At 35.4% G+C, this 18871-nt stretch overlaps 1 protein-coding gene across 4 annotated transcripts in view; it reads left to right on the top strand.

The window, feature by feature from the left end:
• LOC136030007 (zinc finger protein 664-like) overlaps nucleotides 1–14415 on the top strand; it is a 96728-nt gene extending 82313 nt beyond the window's left edge. For all 4 annotated transcript variants that reach the window (XM_065708623.1, XM_065708624.1, XM_065708625.1 and 1 more), the window contains 5 exons: nucleotides 2532–2711; nucleotides 5055–5203; nucleotides 8073–8226; nucleotides 12284–12427; nucleotides 14107–14415. In XM_065708623.1, coding sequence (XP_065564695.1) covers nucleotides 2532–2711; nucleotides 5055–5203; nucleotides 8073–8226; nucleotides 12284–12427; nucleotides 14107–14196 — 717 coding nt within the window. In that variant the 3' untranslated portion in view covers nucleotides 14197–14415. The remainder of the gene's footprint in view (nucleotides 1–2531; nucleotides 2712–5054; nucleotides 5204–8072; nucleotides 8227–12283; nucleotides 12428–14106) is intronic.
• The last annotated feature ends 4456 nt before the right edge of the window (nucleotides 14416–18871 follow it).

Genomic DNA, 18871 nt, shown 5'->3' on the forward strand with positions numbered 1-18871 from the left:
CCGATAAAGTAATTGTAAATGAAAAACAACTGTAGGGCAATTTTGTGAAAGACGAACCTTGGGCATACCTTCTATATCAATATATGAAATTTTAGATTCTTAATACCACTACTTACAGCAGAACATGTAATGAGAATTGCGTGTCGCTGTGGAATACGGATAGAAAAAAAGGTGCAATGAGACGAGAATACACAGCATGTACGGAATAGTTAACAACCAAAAAATAGAAGAGTAATGCTTCTATCAGATAGATGGCGTATGGAATCGCTACAAGAATAATCATTTTCAAGCTTTTCACAATTAATAACTATGTGCCGTGTGCACAAGTTTTAGCTTCTGTCTCGTACGGCTGACTGTCGGGGCTTTTTTATAATGATAAAAAAAAAAAACTGGGAATCGATTACACTGTCAAGTGTTTTAAAGATCTAAAGCACAAATATAAATTCCTTTATTGTTAGAATTGTTATCCAGAAGAAGAGATGCTAAAATATGAGGATGCTGACAATCCACCCTAGGCCGAAAACAAAACTAGTTCTCTCCTTCATTAGTCCTATTAGTTAGATCTCATATATTTACGTAATTTAATTATATTACAAGAAACAGTAATGGGCCGGTGTGAAGAAAATCAGCAGGAGATTTTCCCTGTTTTAATATTGAACTTATAGTGCCACACAGGAAATTCCCATGAACACTAGATGTGCATATACACACCCGATAAAGTAATTGTAAATGAAAAACAACTGTAGGGCAATTTTGTGAAAGACGAACCTTGGGCATACCTTCTATATCAATATATGAAATTTTAGATTCTTAATACCACTACTTACAGCAGAACATGTAATGAGAATTGCGTGTCGCTGTGGAATACGGATAGAAAAAAAGGTGCAATGAGACGAGAATACACAGCATGTACGGAATAGTTAACAACCAAAAAAATAGAAGAGTAATGCTTCTGTCAGATAGATGGCGTATGGAATCGCTACAAGAATAATCATTTTCAAGCTTTTCAGAATTAATAACTATGTGCCGTGTGCACAAGTTTCAGCTTCTGTCTCGTACGGCTGACTGTCGGGGCTTCTGGGGGTAAAACGTCACAGTGTGCAGGGTTAGCCAAACCTCAGCATAAGGTCACCCAAACGGAGTTCCAAACTTTGGAGTTCAAGGGTTACTAGGGTATTGGGATAGGAAATGCCTCTATTACCTAGGATGATCCTAGTTGCTTGTTTTTGGACTGACTCCAGTTCCTGCATTAGATAGGTGGTTCTTAATACTGACGGGACAGGCGTATTCAAGTAAACTATTTCCTATTCAAGGGTCAGGTGTATGTTACGGGCTGACGCTGCGTACTAACTCATAACCAATAACCTTATTAATAAATGTTTTATGTTTCAGAGGATCAGAAAGGTCACTGGGTATCTTCGAAATAACTATAGTTGCATGGGTATCAGTAGTTGACACAGGTAGGGGGAGTTTTAGATCTTCCGACTGGAAGTTATCGAGGGCTGAAGACACACCAACGACAGTCTGATGCAGCTGGTTGATTTTGACAAATAGCGAATAAGCAGTTGCCGGAAGGCAAGGTATTTCAGTGGGATGCTTAATCACAAAAGTTGGCCCAGAGTCGCCACTCCTATCTCTAGCTATTAGAAGTAAAGTAATGTAACTAAAATCGCTTGAAATAGCATAAGAATCCTTTCTCACTGGGTAGTCCTCATTGGGAGGGGTTCATTTTCCAAAGTTTACCTTTTGCATCCTTCACTTCATTTATATTAGACCAAAAGTCCCTTACATATCTCTTAATCATATCATTGTAAATACCATTCTTAGGTCATAACTTATGTCAAGAACTCACTTGAAATAAATTATGACCTCACCGAAATGAGTGCAGACCGATAATAGTATCCAATTTAAGCTAGATTTTACCTCATTGAACTCTTAATTGAAATATTTGTACTTATATCCATTTTGATTGTAATATTTTTTTTATAATGAAGTATAAGCAGAGAGGAACAGAGGACCTACTTGAGATAAATCTTGTGACTTAAAACTTTTGTTCTATTTATTGGCTAACAGTTACTTACAGAAGAACCAATCAGCTGGAATTTAACTTTTCCTTCTTTTCACCGGTTTAAAATTTTATGCAGAAAAACTAATGAACAAATCAGGCTTCAAAAAGGGGGTTATTGGCTTCCTTGTCAGGTTTCATTTAAGGAATGATGTCATTAGCTTATGAAAATAAGACATCAACGTAAACCAATGAAAGTAAAGCACATATTTTTACCACTTAACTATAGGAAAGTAATATTTCTATTTCTCTTTGGCAGAAATTTAGAACCGTAGCAATTAAAAAACAAAGATGAAGAAAAAGGTAGATGTTTTTACAGGCTCACCCAAGGGTAAGGTTTCATAGCCATTCCTCTAACTAAATAGGATTTTGGGAATAGTATGTGGGACAAAAAGGAAAGTGCATCTAACAAAACCAGGTTTATGTTTATTATTTTAAATATACTTTATGTCTCATTATTTTGCAGATTTCTCCTTCGTTTAAAATCAAGATTTCCGAGGGCACTGAAAAGCTTCTATCTCTTTTTGAATCGAATCTTGAAAATGGAACAGATTGGACTGATGGATCAGTATACACTGGACTTGCTGGCTATGCATACCTATATTACCTTATGGAAACCAAGCCAAAAATAAGCGGTGCCTTAGAGGTAAAATTACAAAGACTGTAAATACATAAAAGAAAATACCAAATCAGGAAAACAAAAAATGTCTATTGAGGTAAATGTTATGGTTTGTTGGGAATAAACTATAGAGATAGTAGACAGATTGAGTGCCAAACCAGATTTCTTTTCATTACTTTTTGAAATGTTACTTTTCTAAAATATAGTTTCTTTGTCATTTACGAAGTTTCATATATATTTTTTTTTTACCTTTTCTAATGGACAACAAAACTAGTTCTGTTTTCCGTAGAGATTTCTGTGAAAATTTACAAAACCTCTTTAAGAGATTCGGGGTGACTTCACGGTACATTTACTGTCTGAACCCCATTAGTGCGAGAAAGCTATCACCAGGTCTCTATGAGATTCACTATGGGCCTACCTTCAAGAACGATTGCGTAAAAAAAAACAAAAAAAAAACAGCATTTTTTTTTTGAAATTTACTCAACAGAGGACGGTTCTTTTATTTATTTCTTTTCTAATTACGAATAATTCTAAGAGCATTCAAAAAGTAAGAAATTAATTCCCAGTGATTTCTCGTCGTTAACAAACTTACCTACTAGGCTTAGTAAAAATCAAGCACAGACAGCATTGCCTATGGAAAACAAATTTATCAGTAAGTTTTCAAAAACACGGATTTGAGAAGCAAGTAAGACGACAAGACATAAAATCTTATTTTCTGTTTAGTCATCAGGTTTACTGACGAGCAGTAAATAAATAATCCAGAATTACCAGATTTACCAGCATTATCAGCAATTATGTTATTAATTATTTCAGTATCCATAAAGTAATAACAACTGAAAAATGTAATCTCTCTCACTTGTTTTGTCAAACATTTAGGATCTGTACTGATTATAGATCTGCAATTCAACTTTTGTATTTCATCAGTTGATCAGTGTCTCCCCCCCTCCCAAAAAAACACAATAACGATGGTACTGATGCAGTAGTGTCAATATAATTGGAAGTGTTTGAATTTGACCATCAAGTACTCAAGGGAGAGTTGCCCCAGACCTGCTGAAGGCTCATTATTTTGAAAATTATTTTAAAAATTCTGCATGATATTTATAATGCCTACTTTTTTTCATGAACATTGGTTTTCCAAATACCCACCCCCCCAGAAAAAAAAACATGTGAAAGTGCCTAGGGATTATAAATGTCAGTATCTATTCTATTCAGAGGCAGTTCTAGAGGAGAGGGGGACAAGCCCCGGGTGCAAAAATTTTAGGGGCGCCAAATTTCAAATAAATATCTTAACGGCTATTATCATTTTGCACGTGGCCTGCTGGTCTAGTGGTATGACTCTTGCTTAGGGTGCGAAAGGTCTCGGTTTCGAGTCCCAGACCACCCCAATTTTCTCCTGTGGTGGCGCAGTGGGTTTGACCTTAGCTTGGTAATACGGGACCCAGAGATCGAATCATGCTGCAGGAATTGCAGGGCCGACGCAGGGACCTTAGTAGTCAAGAAGTGTCGTTAATCCGATACTACATATCATTTTGCACTTTAGACATCTCATTTTTATTAATTATATTAGAGCTCGCAGATGGCAGTAAGTATAAGCAAATTGAATCCCAAATTTTATTTTTCCCTTTATCTTCATCACTATTCCTTAAAGGTAAGAGTAAGTTGACCGAATTTAATTAATTTAGTGTTTTTGTGACATTTTGTATTCAAAGTTTGTTTTTAAATGAATTTTTTTTTTAGAATTTTACCCTAAAATTTCTGGGAGATAAGGGTGGGGGGTGCTAATTACCTCCGTTTTTATTCAATTGGGCTATTTTTAACTAGTACTTCTTGGTAGGTTTCCTTTTGGGAGGATAGAGCACATATCCATGGGGGCGGGGGGCTCATCGTAGGAAGATATTCAAACGCATATACTAGTTCTTCATTTCAAGAACTGGGGTCCTGTGGTGGCGCAGTGGGTTTGACCTTAGCTTCGTAATACGGGACCCAGAGATCGAATCATGCTGCAGCAACGCACTGCAGGGCCGACGCAGGGACCTTAGTAGTCAAGAAGCGTCGTTAATCTGATACAATACATTTCAAGAACTGGGAGAAGGTCTATTTGGCTACACCACTATTGAGACCACCTCTGCACAGACTGTAGACTCAATTCCCTACTGATGGATTTTGTTGCATGGTGATATTTTTTTTTCTCACTCATGAATGAAGTATTCCACCTCTAGTTTTTATTAAGAATTTCAGTTCATTCAGTTAGGTGATACGTCGTGTTTTCTTACTCCTGCAGAAATTATTCTACATCTTGTTTTTTTATTAAGAATTTGAATTTATTTACTTTCTAAAAAGAATAAAATGGATGTGAGTCTCTTTTTACAGACTGCAAGAAAATATGTTGAAAGATCAGTAGGCCTTTGTCGTGGGAAATATTTGCCCTTTCTTACTGGTGATGCTGGACCATTCACACTGGGGGCTATTATTTATCATCGTCTAGGAGATACACAAAAATCGGAATTTTATATTGGCAAGTAAGTTCCAGCCTCTATAGCATTTTTTTTTCTTACTAATGTCCATAATTTTTTAGTGTATATTGTTACAACTGTGTTATCATTAAATATAATGACATTTTGTATGTGACTCATGAACGATCGCTACTGGCTTTTTTGTTTTAGGAATTATTCAAAGGAGTTTAATTTAGTTCTCTTGTTTGGATTTTATTCGAAAATTTAGTCGTCTTTTATTAAAGAATCTTTCTTAACCTGCTGAATCTAGTTTAAAACTGTTTGGAATTATTGGAAATTGATACTAGAGCAACTTCCTCTTTAATTAGCTTAATTCTTGGAGAAACATAGTTAGCCAGGAAAGATGAAAATAGTTGGAACGATTGTTAAAAAAAAAAGCATTATGGTTGTGAATTTTGGGCTACTGTTTTAAATTTCCGACTCTCCGACAACTAAGTCTGAAAACGTATGAAAACAAAGAAAGTAAATAATAAATGAAAAGAGAAAAATCAAATAGGTGAAAAACGAGGATTTTATCAGCCAGTAGCAAAATATGAAAAACAAGCAAATATTTCGACAAGGACCTCCGCCAAGTCGTCCTCAGTGCTCAAAAAAAAGAAAGAGGAAAAAGAAAAAAAAGAAACAAAGAAGAAACAACAACAAAATCTAACCTTTTTAAGTGAACTGTACGAGAGGAAAAAAGACACTGAATCAAACAACAGAAACCAGCGTCTCAGAACGTATTTAAGTCTGAAAACTTTTTCTTTTGCTGTACTTAAAAAAGGGGTAAAAAGGGTGGTAAACGCACAGGATTTTATTGTGAGGGGATGGGCTTATGCAGATGAATCCCCTCTGCTCTCTATAGAACAAATAACACGCGAATTCTGTGAGGGAATGTTGAGAAATATTCAGCTATTGAGAAATATTGGGCTTCTGAAGTATTAAGAAGCCAACATATCCTCCCTCATTCTTAGAACTACGCTGTTCTTCTCTTAGCACTTTATCTGTAACATCTCTTAGTATAATAAGTATTATCATGCCAAGCAATTTATTTCCTACCAGAATCTAATGCCGGTATGATTGCTGCATTTATTTTTGTTACCTTTCTCAGTTTTGTTTTATTAAGATGTTACTCTTTCATGTAAAATCATATTTATCATTTCCAGTATCTTATGTCTAACTTTCTTACTACCGTATTTCAGAAACTCGTAAATCAAATTACGAGGATTTGCCGTTTTGATTTTCTCCAATCTTCTTTGTCTTTTCTAGCTCCTCCTTGGATAGTTCTTTCGCTTCTAAATTATTGTAAACTCTCTCATTTTTTCTTCCTAAAACCATTTCGTGGTCTAGCACACCCTCAAAATGTTCAATTCTTCTCTCCGAAGCAATTTATCAGTAACTGAGGCCCCCTCTGTGTTTAACTAGGACTAACACGATCTAACCACTTTAAAAAATAAAAAGAGAGAACTAGAGAAATCTCACGAAAGGATAACAAACGGGACTATGGCGAATAGAAGTAAAAGATAAAACTAGAGCGACGTGGATATTTCGCCTGTATGAAACAAAGCGTCTATATTGCCAAGAGACTAGATTAAATACAAAACCTAGGAGAGTTGCAGCAGTAGTAGCAAGCAATAGGATTATTTCACAACTTAGTAGTTAATTTCATATTCGTTTTATTTTGTTTTGTCCAGTGATGTTTTCATTGAAGCAATTCTATTTAGCTTTTATGGCGTCAGTTACAGTAGCGACAATTGCATATATAGATATTTGTTATTTCTATTTCTTTGTTTTGGATTTTATTTGATTTTAGGTTATTTTAGTTTTGTCTTTGTTTTCTTAGCGTTGAAGATGCCTTGTTTCATACAGACGAAATATCTGTGTTGCTTTAGTTTTGATTTTTCCTTCTACTTTTCTCTTTTCCTTCTGCTGGCCGTCGTCTCGTTTTGTTTCTTTTTGTGACATTTCTCTCTCTCTTTGTTTTTTGTCATGGCTGGTCTGTTCGGTTTTTAGATCTTTCAAACTAACGAATTCCTCTCAGTTCCACACAGTTTTGTTAATATTCTAATGTGCATCTTATAGGAAAGGAGCCAAAATTGGCAGTAATACCTACTGTATTTAGAGAGTATAGTGTTTTTGCTTTGTTGTCATGTTACGATGGTGGATTGGGTACTGATAGAGAGTAGGGCATATGCTTTATATGCTACATACTTGCGTTTTAAGTTTTGTAGATGGTACAGCAGTTCAATACGGATAAATATATAAAAATTGTATTTCTTTTGCCATATATAGTTGTGTTTAGTACATGTAAATGTATGCAATTCTGTCTGATGAGAAGAGTACCTTTGCGCTTCACTAAATTTTTTGTTTCTAAGAGTGTTTCTTTTATTTTTCAAAATATTACTAAAGAAAGGAAATCACAATACTAATCAAGGTTTCTGGAAAGAAACTATTTCTTAGAATAATTGTGTCTATAACTTCGACTTTACTTCTACCGCTTAAAAGGACGGTTTTTTTCCCACAAACTTTTTATTTTATTTAATTGAAAGTATAAAAATCGATGCACAAGTAACACTTTTAAAACGAATATTAGTCATTTTTTCTTTAATCTGACTAGTTTGGTGAAGCAGTATTTTAACTTGCTAATCATTCTGATTGACCAATTGGTTTTCTATATTTTTGAAAAGATCGTATTTAAGAAGAAGAAAGTATTGAAGAAACTGTCCTGAATTGAAGAAATAGTCAGGTGACAAAGACAAGTATATAGATTACGGGTATTTAGGTATTTTTTCGTTTTCTTCCTTAAAACTAAGGAAAAATTTCGCGAATAATCTATTTACAATCTTCCACCATTTCTTTTTTGTCTTTTGAAATTGGGAGTATTCTGTCATTTTAGGTTAAAGGAACTAGCCAATTCCCATCATGTCGACAAAATTGGGACTAAACTTCCTGATGAGATATTATATGGCAGAGCTGGCTATCTCTCGGCTCTACTTCTGGCGCGAGAAGAGATTGACAACCATGTGATCGAAGATTCACTTATCAAACAGGTATGCTAACAGGGGTGTTAGTCTATGGGGTGTCAGTTAGCTATAAGGGGTATCAGCTGGGTATTTCCTGGCTTTACTTCTGGTACGAAAAGAGATTAATTGCAGTGTGATTAAAGATTTACTTATCAAACAAGTACGCTATCAGAAGTGTTAGTTTATGGGGTACCAACTAGCTGTTTATTGGCTTTAATTCTGGCAGGAGAAGAGATTAACAGCAGTACGATTGAAGATTCACTTATCAAACAGCTATGCTATCAGAGCTGTTAGTTTATGGGGGTTAGCTGGCTTTTTCTTGGCTTTACTTCTAGTATGAGAGGAGATTGATAGCAATGTGATTGAAAATCCACTCGCGAAAAATACGCTATCAACGGTTTTAGTACATGGGATGTTCCGTTCGGATGGCGTTTCCTTGAATAAATTCACTTTTAATCAGAGTTAACATCCTAGTATAGACTATAAAGAGTGATGTGTCTCATATATATTCGCTTGTTTTTTTTTACCTAGCCACTTCGTATAACATTCGTGGTCAAAGAAGCTTGGAAAGGGGTTCATTCGATTCAAGCAATTAAATAAAGTGGGGTCTTCTCCAAGGACCTTAAGTCATTGAAGGGCAATTCGCCCTTCTAGACACAGAAAAGAATAACAGTAAAACTTTTAAAGAGAAAGTAATGCTTGGGAATTATTTCATTTAAGCCCCATTCATCCTAAATTTTTATTTGGAGTCTTATTGAAGCTGATAGTTATTGAAGATTTACTTATCAAACTGGTATGCTACCAGGGATAACAAATGTATGGGAGCTATGGCTGTACATTTAACGCCTCTCGCCGCGGCTCTTTTGTTTTCAAGAATTGGAAAGCATTTTTCTTTATGGAAAATGCCATATTATTATAAAAGATGGTCCAAATATTCTGAGTTTTTGTAAAGAACTATAATGTGTTAATTAATAATAAACAATATGTGTTTTCCTGGCACTTTTTCATCCATGTGGCTGACAAAGTTTCTGTATTGCTTCTTTTCAGGTCTTCAAAGAAGACAGGCATTGTGTTTATACCTAACTACCTAACTGGACGATCTTCACCAATGTTCCCACGGTGGAGGCACCCCCCCCCCCCCAGTTTTTGATTTTTGTTGTTTTTTTTCATTGGAAAATACCCTTTTTTCTTATTTTTCCTGAAAAAATTGCTCCTCTCCATCTAATATTTCTGTGAATTGCTGCCTCTGTTACCACTATTGTTGTTAAATGTTTGGTATATTGTTGTTACCTTCCCGCGCATAGTAATGCTTCTCAGTATTATCTGGTGTTAATTGTAGTAATCAGTTGATGGAAATAACAGTGCATTGTCTTTTCTTTTTCTTTTTTTATGGCACTTGGTATTAACCAAGTGACATATAGCAGTCGCCAATTCTGTCGGTCTGTCGGTCCCGGTTTTGCTACTTTAGGCACTTCCAGGTAAGCTAGGACGATGAAATTTGGCAAGCGTATCAGGGACCGGACCATATTAAATTAGAAATAGTCGTTTTCCCGATTTGACCATCTGGGGGGGAGTGGGGGCCCGGTTAATTCGCAAAAAATAGAAAAAATGAAGTATTTTTAACTTATCAGCGGGTATTTGGATCTTAATGAAATTTGATGTTTGGAATGATATTGTGTCTTAGAGCTCTTATTTTAAATCCCGACCGGATCTGATGACATTGGGGGGAGTTGGAGGGGGAAAACCTAAAGTCCCGGTTTTGCTACTTTAGGCACTTCCAGGTAAGCTAGGACGATGAAATTTGGCAAGCGTATCAGGGACCGGACCAGATTAAATTAGAAATAGTCGTTTTCCCGATTTGACCATCTGGGGGGGAGAGTAGGGGCCGGTTAATTCGGAAAAATAGAAAAAATGAAGTATTTTTAACTTATGAGTGGGTGATTGTATCTTAATGAAATTTGATGTTTGGAATGATATTGTGTCTCAGAGCTCTTATTTTAAATCCCGACTGGGTCTGATGACATTGGGGGGAGTTGGAGGGGGGAAACCTAAAATCTTGGAAAACACTTAGAGTAGAGGGATCGGGATGAAACTTGATGGGAAAAATAAGCGCAAGTCCCAGATACATGATTGACATAATCGGAACTTATTTGCTCTCTTTGGGGTAGTTGGGGGGGGGGGGAGTAAGTCTTAAAAATTAGAAAAATGAGGTATTTTCAACTTACGAACGGGTGATCGGATCTCAATGAAATTTGATGTTTAGAAGGATATCGTGTCTTAGAGCTCTTATTTTAAATCCCGACCGGATCTGGTGATGGGGGCGGGGAGTTGGGAGGGGGAAACCTAAAACTTGGAAAACACTTAGAGTGGAGGGATCGGGATGAAACATGGTGGGAAAAATAAACACAAGTCCTAGATAGATGATTGACATAAACGGAACGGATCCGCTCTCTTTTGGGTAGTTGGGGGGGGGGTTAATTCTGAAAAATTAGAAAAAATGAGGTATTTTTAACTTACGAACGGGTGATTGGATCTCCATGAAATTTGATTTTTAGAAGGATATCGTGGCTCAAAGCTCTTATTTTAAATCCTGACCGGATCTGGTGACATTGGGGGAAGTTTGGGGTGGGGAGACCTAAAATGATGGGAAACGCTTAGAATGGAGGGATTGGGATGAAACTTGGTTGGAAAATTAAGCAAAAGTCTTGCATACGTAATTTACATAATTGGAACGGATCCGCTCAATTGCGGGGGGGGGGGGGGGTAATTCTGAAAAATAAGAAAAATAACGTATTTTTAACTTACGAAGGAGTGATCGGATCTTCATGAAACTTCATATTTAGAAGGACCTCGTAACTCCGATATCTTATTTTAAATCTCAACCGGATCAAACGTAATTGGGGGGGGGGGGGCAGTTGGGGGGACCGGAAATCTTAGAAAATACTTAAAGCGGTGAGATCAGGATGAAACTGGATGGGAAGAATAGAAACCTGTCTAAGATACGTGACTGACATAACTGGACCGGATCTGCTCTCTTTGGTGGAATTGGGAGGGGGGAGGTAATTTTGAAAATTGAGGTATTTGTAACTTACGAAAGGGTAACCAGATCTTAATGAAATTTGATATTTAGAAGGATCTTGTGCTATAAAGTTCTAATTTCAAATTCCGACCAGATCCTGTGACATTCGGGGGAGTTGGAAGGGCGGATCCGCTCTCTTTGGGGGAGTGGGGGCGAGGGTTAATTCTGAAAGATTATAAAAATTAGGTATTTTTAACTTACGATTTAAGAAGGAAACATGTTTGAGAAGGAAGCATGAGCTCTTGGCTCTTGGCTCTTCCGACCTCGTACCATATGAGCTCTCGGCTCTTCCGACCTCGTCACAAGTGCCATATGAGCTCTTAGCTCTTGTTTTAATATGCAGTATTTAACAGTATGTACCTGAATAATGTTGCTTTACATTATCTCTTGTGAAGCCACAATACTGGTGGAATGGGTTGAAGTGTGCAAAATTATTTAAGGTATTTATCTGATATGCATAATATTAATGTTCCAGTATTAAATAATCAGCAATGAAGTGCTCAATATAAAATTTCCATTTCAAGGAACTACTGGAATTAAGGGTTGGACAATCCTGCTGGCGAGTTTGTAGATTCTTTATGGCCTTAGAAAGTTTGATAGAACCATATTTTTGTACAGCTTACTGTTTGAAATATGATCAGTAAAACGGGTACGTAAAACAATCCGTAGAAAATGCCTCGGAAAACCTAAGCTGTAGGCCAAAGAAAAAAATAAAACAACCCTTCAACTCTGGGACTGGCAGTTTTATTTATATTTTAGCTGTAGTTTACGTGGTACCTGTACCTGAAAAGTGATACCTAAAATGTTTTGTGGGCAAAAAGGGGTACAGCGACTAAACACGTTTGAGAACCACTGATCAACAGCCTAAGAATGCATCTAGATATTACGAAAAATCAGATAAAAGTTTTTGAAAGCCAAAAAAAGTCCTGTTTTTTCATTTAATTGCACTGAGGATTCGCTTATAATACTAATAGGAAGTAATTTTGCCAATTTAATGATTTTTAGGTTGTATCTTCGATGATTGCATCTGGTGAGGATTTGGCTAAAAAACATCCAGAGCTTGGAGCTCCATTGATGTACAAGTGGCATGACTCTTATTATCTTGGTGGCGCGCATGGATTGACTGGTATTCTTCTCTTCCTACTGAAGGTCTGTTTTTTTAACCTGCTTTTTGCCTGTGTGGAAGGATAGGATAAACAAGTGTTTTGTTTGGACTGTGAAGTCAAAATCGGAAATGCGAAACCTAACTCTTTGAAGCTTGTAAATTAATAGCATCCAAATTCGATTAGTGCCAATGCTTCTTCTTATTTGTATTTTATGTTTGAAATCTTAAATTTTCAGCAAACAAAAAGTAAACTAGTGGTATTCGAATTCGACTGTAGCCTCAATTTAGTGGCATCGCAGGGTAAAATATGGTGCCGTGTTCTAATTTTATTTTGATCCTGATTTAATATATACATTAAAACAGAATGCTCTCATATAATTTAAATCTTTGTAGGCACTAGTTTTACAACATTTCTGAGTATCTGATTAATAATCATGGTAGGTCAGGTTAATCGCTGGTGTCGCTGTTTATTATGGCACTTGGTATTAATCAAGTGACATATAGCGATCGCAAATTCTGTCGGTCTGTCTGTCCCTCGGTTTTGCTACTTCAGGCATTTCCAGGCAAGCTAGGACGATGAAACTTGGCAGGCGTATCAGGGACCGGACCGGATTAAATTAGAAATAGTCGTTTTCCCGATTTGACCATCTAGGGGGGAGTGGGGGAAATATTTAGGAGAAAGTGATAAATTAGTATTCTAATATACCTGGCGGGGAACCTGGAAGATTTCAATGCTTCTCTGGTTAAAATTTTTAAAGGAGTGTCACAAAAATATTCAAAGATAGATTAATTCATTTAACAATATACGTTTCAAGTGTCTTGACTTGTAGTGGCCGGTACTTTCTGGTTGGATGAGGTGAAGTCATGTTTATTTATGCCGTCGATTCTATTAATCTTGATAGCCTACCTGGACGCAAATATTCATAATCATAGGTTAAGTTATTTGTTAAGCCAAATTTATTGAAAGTCAAAGAACCTGTAGATTCCGGCCTTTATAAATTTCTTTTGTACTTGTGGGAACGCTCAAAAACTATGGCAAAATTACCTTGTATATCTTCAAGAATAATTGATTTTGAATAATTACCGCAAACGTTGCCGTTACCCTTCTATCCTTCCAATAATACCTCTTTCGGTTGTTGTACCTTGTGACAACGATTGAGGTTAATATTAGCAAGAACCATTCAAAACCAGTTACCGTAAATTTATTGCAAATTACGTTTAAAACAGTTTTTTGCGAATAACCCCTTCATATGGCCTTGAATCTACCCTGATATACAACTAAAATATACCATGATATACCATTAATAATATTATTTTGGTCTACTTTTAGGAGTAGCGACTGTTGAGGTTAACACAGTCACGAAACTGACACTTGCTTTGCTCTACTATGACCAGTGACTGGATGCTGCTATGTTTTGTCAGCAATAGAAGTCTGAGAGAAATTTAATCTACCAGAATTGTATTCACATGAATATGTAACTAGATTTTCATTTCCTAGACATGTGTCTGGCGAGACATGTTCCATCCAGACAGGTCCCATTCATACTAGGCTCAATGCTTGGTTTCACAAATCGCAGCCAAGCCCCCAGTTTTAGAGTCTGGAAGTCTCTGTCTAGCCTTTGAAATTGTAACAATCATCTTCATCATCTCTGTCTTATTATCATTTTCATCAATTATAACCATCTATGCCTAGATTTTTTGTTCACATGTGTATCTTTTGTAGGATTCAAGTTTTCAAATACGACCCTGCTTGGCATTTGTAAAGCTTGCTAGAACACACTGTTCAATGGTGTCAATTCAGTATCACTTTTAGTTAATCACAAGATAGATATATTATTAAGCTTCAAAAGTTACTTGCTATTAAAATGGTTTAAAGTGATAATGGAGGAATGGTGCAGTCAATCTTTGACTTTAATGCACTGAACATGTGTATAAGCACAAAGTGTTTTTCACTTTTTATCATCACTAATACATTGAACATCTATGGAGAGTTATAAGTGTATAGATTATAGAATAAAAGTGTAAATAAAAATGTCCGTTTCTCCTATTATATGGATGTTATTTTTTTAAGGTTAAAGAGAAAAGAGGATTAAATGCTCTTTTTTTTTAATAAAATGGTCTAGATATTAAGGGTGAGCAGTCTGATTTTCCAGAGGTGAGGAAATGCAAAAATGTTCTTAGTGCATTGACCACTGGCCACAACTGTTACTACCTTAAAAAGAACCAGTAGTGCTTTGTAATTGTGCAAAAGTTAAATTTGTCATAAAAAAAGAAAGAGGATCTTGATCTTCAAGAAATTACTACGAATGAAGAAATCAATTCTAAACTAGAAAGTCTTAGGCTGATAGCTGCACTTCTTGTGAAAATATGTCTTTTAAGGCTTATTATTTATTTTTTTATTATTAAGATTAGTGGAGCAGCATTATTGCTTCTCAATATGAGTTCAAAGTAATTTTTGTTAGAAGCGATAAGTTACACAGAACCATTTTTTAACAATGAAAAAAATGAATTGTAAGGTCAGGATAGTAAGTGTTTGACTTCTGAAAGGGTCCCAGTTCTTATTCATTTGGAAAAAGGATAATGGAAATCGCAATGCTCATGTTCCCGCTTTCCCCTTGCTGGTTTGAAAATCCTTGGATATAAATTTGGCTGGTTATGGCTTGCATGAAAATATTCAATTGTACAAATATTTCTTCTTTTTTATTACTGATTTTTATTGAAGTGATGTTGTATCCATTAACAGGCTTGTAAAGGTAGTTTGTATTTTCTGTGATAAATTTCGTTACTTGTTTAAATTAATTTCTTTTTGCTCTTGGTTAAACCTCTCATGAGACTTAATGGCATTGGTGCATAGGGTTTTGTATCGATATTTACTTCTAAGTATTAACCTTCTATATGTTTTATATGGGTTGGTTGCATGCAAGTTATGGGGGGAGAATGAAGAGGGTTTGTTGTAGGTTATTTTGTAACTTGAGTTACAAGTTGCTGATTTTTTCTCGCTTCCCCTTTTTACGAAAAATAAGAAAGGAAAAGTGTCTTGCTAGATTCGGAAAGATAAGATGGCAGTAGGCTACTCAAAATATTTTTTTCTTTTTCATTCCCTACCTCTGATTCTTTTGACACTGCATAATAAAAAGTCAAAAAGATTATTTTGTGTAGCAGGGGCTTCATCGGCTTTCTACTAGAAAAAAACCTATTTCGAATCTATCAAGTTATTTTCCTCTTTTTTTCACAGTTCAGTGTTGGCAACTGAAAACCCTTGGGAAACTTTCACATGACTTGCGTGAATTGCTAATTGCGTAACGACCCACAAAAATCGTAGGAAACCTTGTTTTCAGTTATGAATAGACCTAAGATGGGGAAAGAATGTTTTCCCCATCTTTTTGGTCTCCTTGGTTGGTATGGTACAGTACGTGTCCTTGGTAGGTACGTCTGTATGTTGTCATGGCTAATTCTGTGGTTCATTTTGGTGTCCTCGGTGCTTTAAATAGTACTTGGTACTTCTTCTTTTTGTACAGGAGTATGGAAATAAGAAAATTTTGTGATGAGATGCTATGGTTAGCTACAGTTATTTTTACTAGAAAATGAACTTACATCCCTTTAAAATTGGATATGAATTCAATTTTGTTGCAAAAAGTAAAATTGAACTTTGAAATATAGGCAGTTATTTTATACAAGGGTTTAGTCTTAAGACCAATAACATTGATATTGACGAAATAAATAGACCTTCATAGGAAATTTTTTGACGTTGTATTTTCATAATAGTATGCCATTAGAAGCTTTTTTACTCGTAATTTTTATTCTTATATTTCGTTCAGTTTGAGAGGAGTAGTAGATTCAATCTCCTGTGTTGGCTCACACGATTTAACGGCATAATTTTTTTCGGCATTTGAAGACATATTCCCAAATGAAGACAAACTATTTTTGGGTATTACAAAACCTGTTTCATCACCTAAACACAGAGATGTTGCTTCTGATATTTCATCCTGTACATCTACAAGCCTCGAACCTGATTTTGACTCTATTGAACAGGACTTAACTACTATCAAGAGCGAGGGTATGATTTGCCTCCTGATTCCTCTATTGCCTTTTCAAACAGCTAGAAGTATAAGTGATATTTGTAGTTATATTTTTAATTACAAATATATCACTTTTGAGTATCTTATTATCCATTCAGTGCAAATGGCTGATAACACAATTGAGCTTAACTCTAGCATTTATGTGATTTTTGATAATTTATGTTTCTATAAACTGTTTATTGGATATTTGATTTCCCACTTTCATGGTTATTTTAAATTTTATCCAAGAATGTGAATCGCAGAAGTCTGAGCTGCCCAAGATTATGAAGAGATGGGGTTGTACCAGGCTTTAACTCCGAGGGCCGAAGCTCTTATTGGGTACAGGAAAACTGCAAAAAGGCAGTAAGTTGTTGTAGATCGTGCAAAATCTCCCAAAAATTCATAGAATATAAAATCCAGAGAACTTTGCGTAAAATAATGTTTCCCTTCCTTGTGCCAAGATTGAAGATCCAAGCTGCTGGTATTAGTGAGCAAGTGAGTATAGCAACGAATTAGGGTGTTTGCTGTTAAAGTATAAAAATACAGATTTAATAAACATGGTCAAACTACTAAGTACTAATGCAAAACTACTTCTTATTTAAAAATATATTTAAAAGTTATTTGAAAATATATTTATTTAAAAATAAATGCAACTACTAGTTGCATTTATTTTTTTTCACCTTGGTATATTTGGCGTGCATATTAACAAAATTTTACTTTGTATTTGGTAAGATAAGATAAGATATTTATTTCAAAAAAATCACTATCACAAGCCCTCAGGGGGCCGAATTCGGACTTCGGAGTCGACTAATAAAACAAACAAAGCAAAAAACACTAATAATAATGAATGATCAAATTATGTTTAAAAATGCATATATCATGGTCATTAAAAAAAATATAAATCATGGTCATGATTTATAGTTTCAAACAGTTTTAATTTTATGTGAGAATAGGAGGATTTTATTGATTTCCTCATTACTTTGATAATTTTTGCCCTTAAAAAAACGAATAATTCATCACAATAGTTCAGGGGATACTATTACCCTCCGAAAAATGTTGGCCGCATTCCTTGAAATATTCGGCCATTCCAGGTAATTCACCGTTTTAATACGTCCTTTTGACAATCTGAATGGACATGATGGTTTTCTATATTCAGTTTAACATCTTTCTTTTATTCAGATTAACATCCGCCTCGACATTCCCACAAAGCTTCAACTTAATATCTTGCCTTTCCTCAGATATTGCACGAGCCTACATTTTCAAATGTACTACTTTTGTTTAAATATTTGCTAATTTATTTTATTTGTGCCCTTGTTTCGGGACCTATGGGGAATTTTCATCATTGGAGACATTTCTATTGAGCGTTCAAATATTTAAAAAACTGGCTATCTCGAAATTTTGATGATTTTTTTTTTGAAGGGCATAGAGGAGGGAGATCTCTCCTTCCATCAATTTTTATTTTTAAAAAGGGTTTTAATTCTCAATTTCTATCTAATGACCCCTTCTGGAGTCTCAGCAAACACTCCTTACATTTTAAGTAGCTCTGGGTGAAAATTTAGCTGAAAACCCATTAATAATGTGTTAGCTTATACCCGAAAGGTTATTTTTGACATTTGACGTGTTGCAACATTAAACAGGTGTCTCGCTTCCGAGTCTGAATTAAATGGAACCATTTTGAAACAAAAAACTGCATCTTTCGTAATCATGATTTATACAAGCTACCATTTAGGTTTATTTTTTAAAAAATAACCAAATCGTCTGTAACACTCTTAATTTCAATTTCATAGTCTTAAATGGCCATTCTCTCTCTATCAATAATATTCCTACCTCAAAACACAGGGTTAAAACTAAATTGTAGGATTCGTTTTCGAACTTGTTGCTTCTCTGCATCGAATATGTTTTGATGTTTTAAGTAAATATTTTTTCTACTTTAGACGTCCCAGCTCTCCTGCCGTTTTGCGACAATGCATCACCGGAAATACAATCCTCTAAAATAATTAAAGAATTGGATACTGGATCGTTTTGCCCAACCATAGTGAAAAGTACTAGTGATTCAAGTTATGACTGTAATTATAAATCCTCTCCTTATTCTGACAAGAAAGGGTACACTTCACTACACTATTCAGATGCTGTAAAGCAGCTTGAACTTGAAAAAGGAATTCCTGTTGTCCAATTAGAAAAACTGTCTGAAAAACTCTTTAAGCGCGTTATGTGCAATACTTTAAAGAGACATAAAGGAATCCACTCTGGAGATAAGTACTTCATGTGCCTTATTTGCCATAAAACCTTTTCCCGTGCTGAAAATCTAAATGTGCATCAAAGAATAAACAGTGGGGACAAACCTTTTAAGTGTCTTATTTGTGATAAAAGATTTTCTCAGTCTCAACATTTAAAGACACATCAAAGAATGCACAGTGGGGATAAACCTTT

The sequence above is a fragment of the Artemia franciscana genome, chromosome 8, assembly GCF_032884065.1.
Source record: "Artemia franciscana chromosome 8, ASM3288406v1, whole genome shotgun sequence".
NCBI classification, from domain to species: domain Eukaryota; kingdom Metazoa; phylum Arthropoda; class Branchiopoda; order Anostraca; family Artemiidae; genus Artemia; species Artemia franciscana.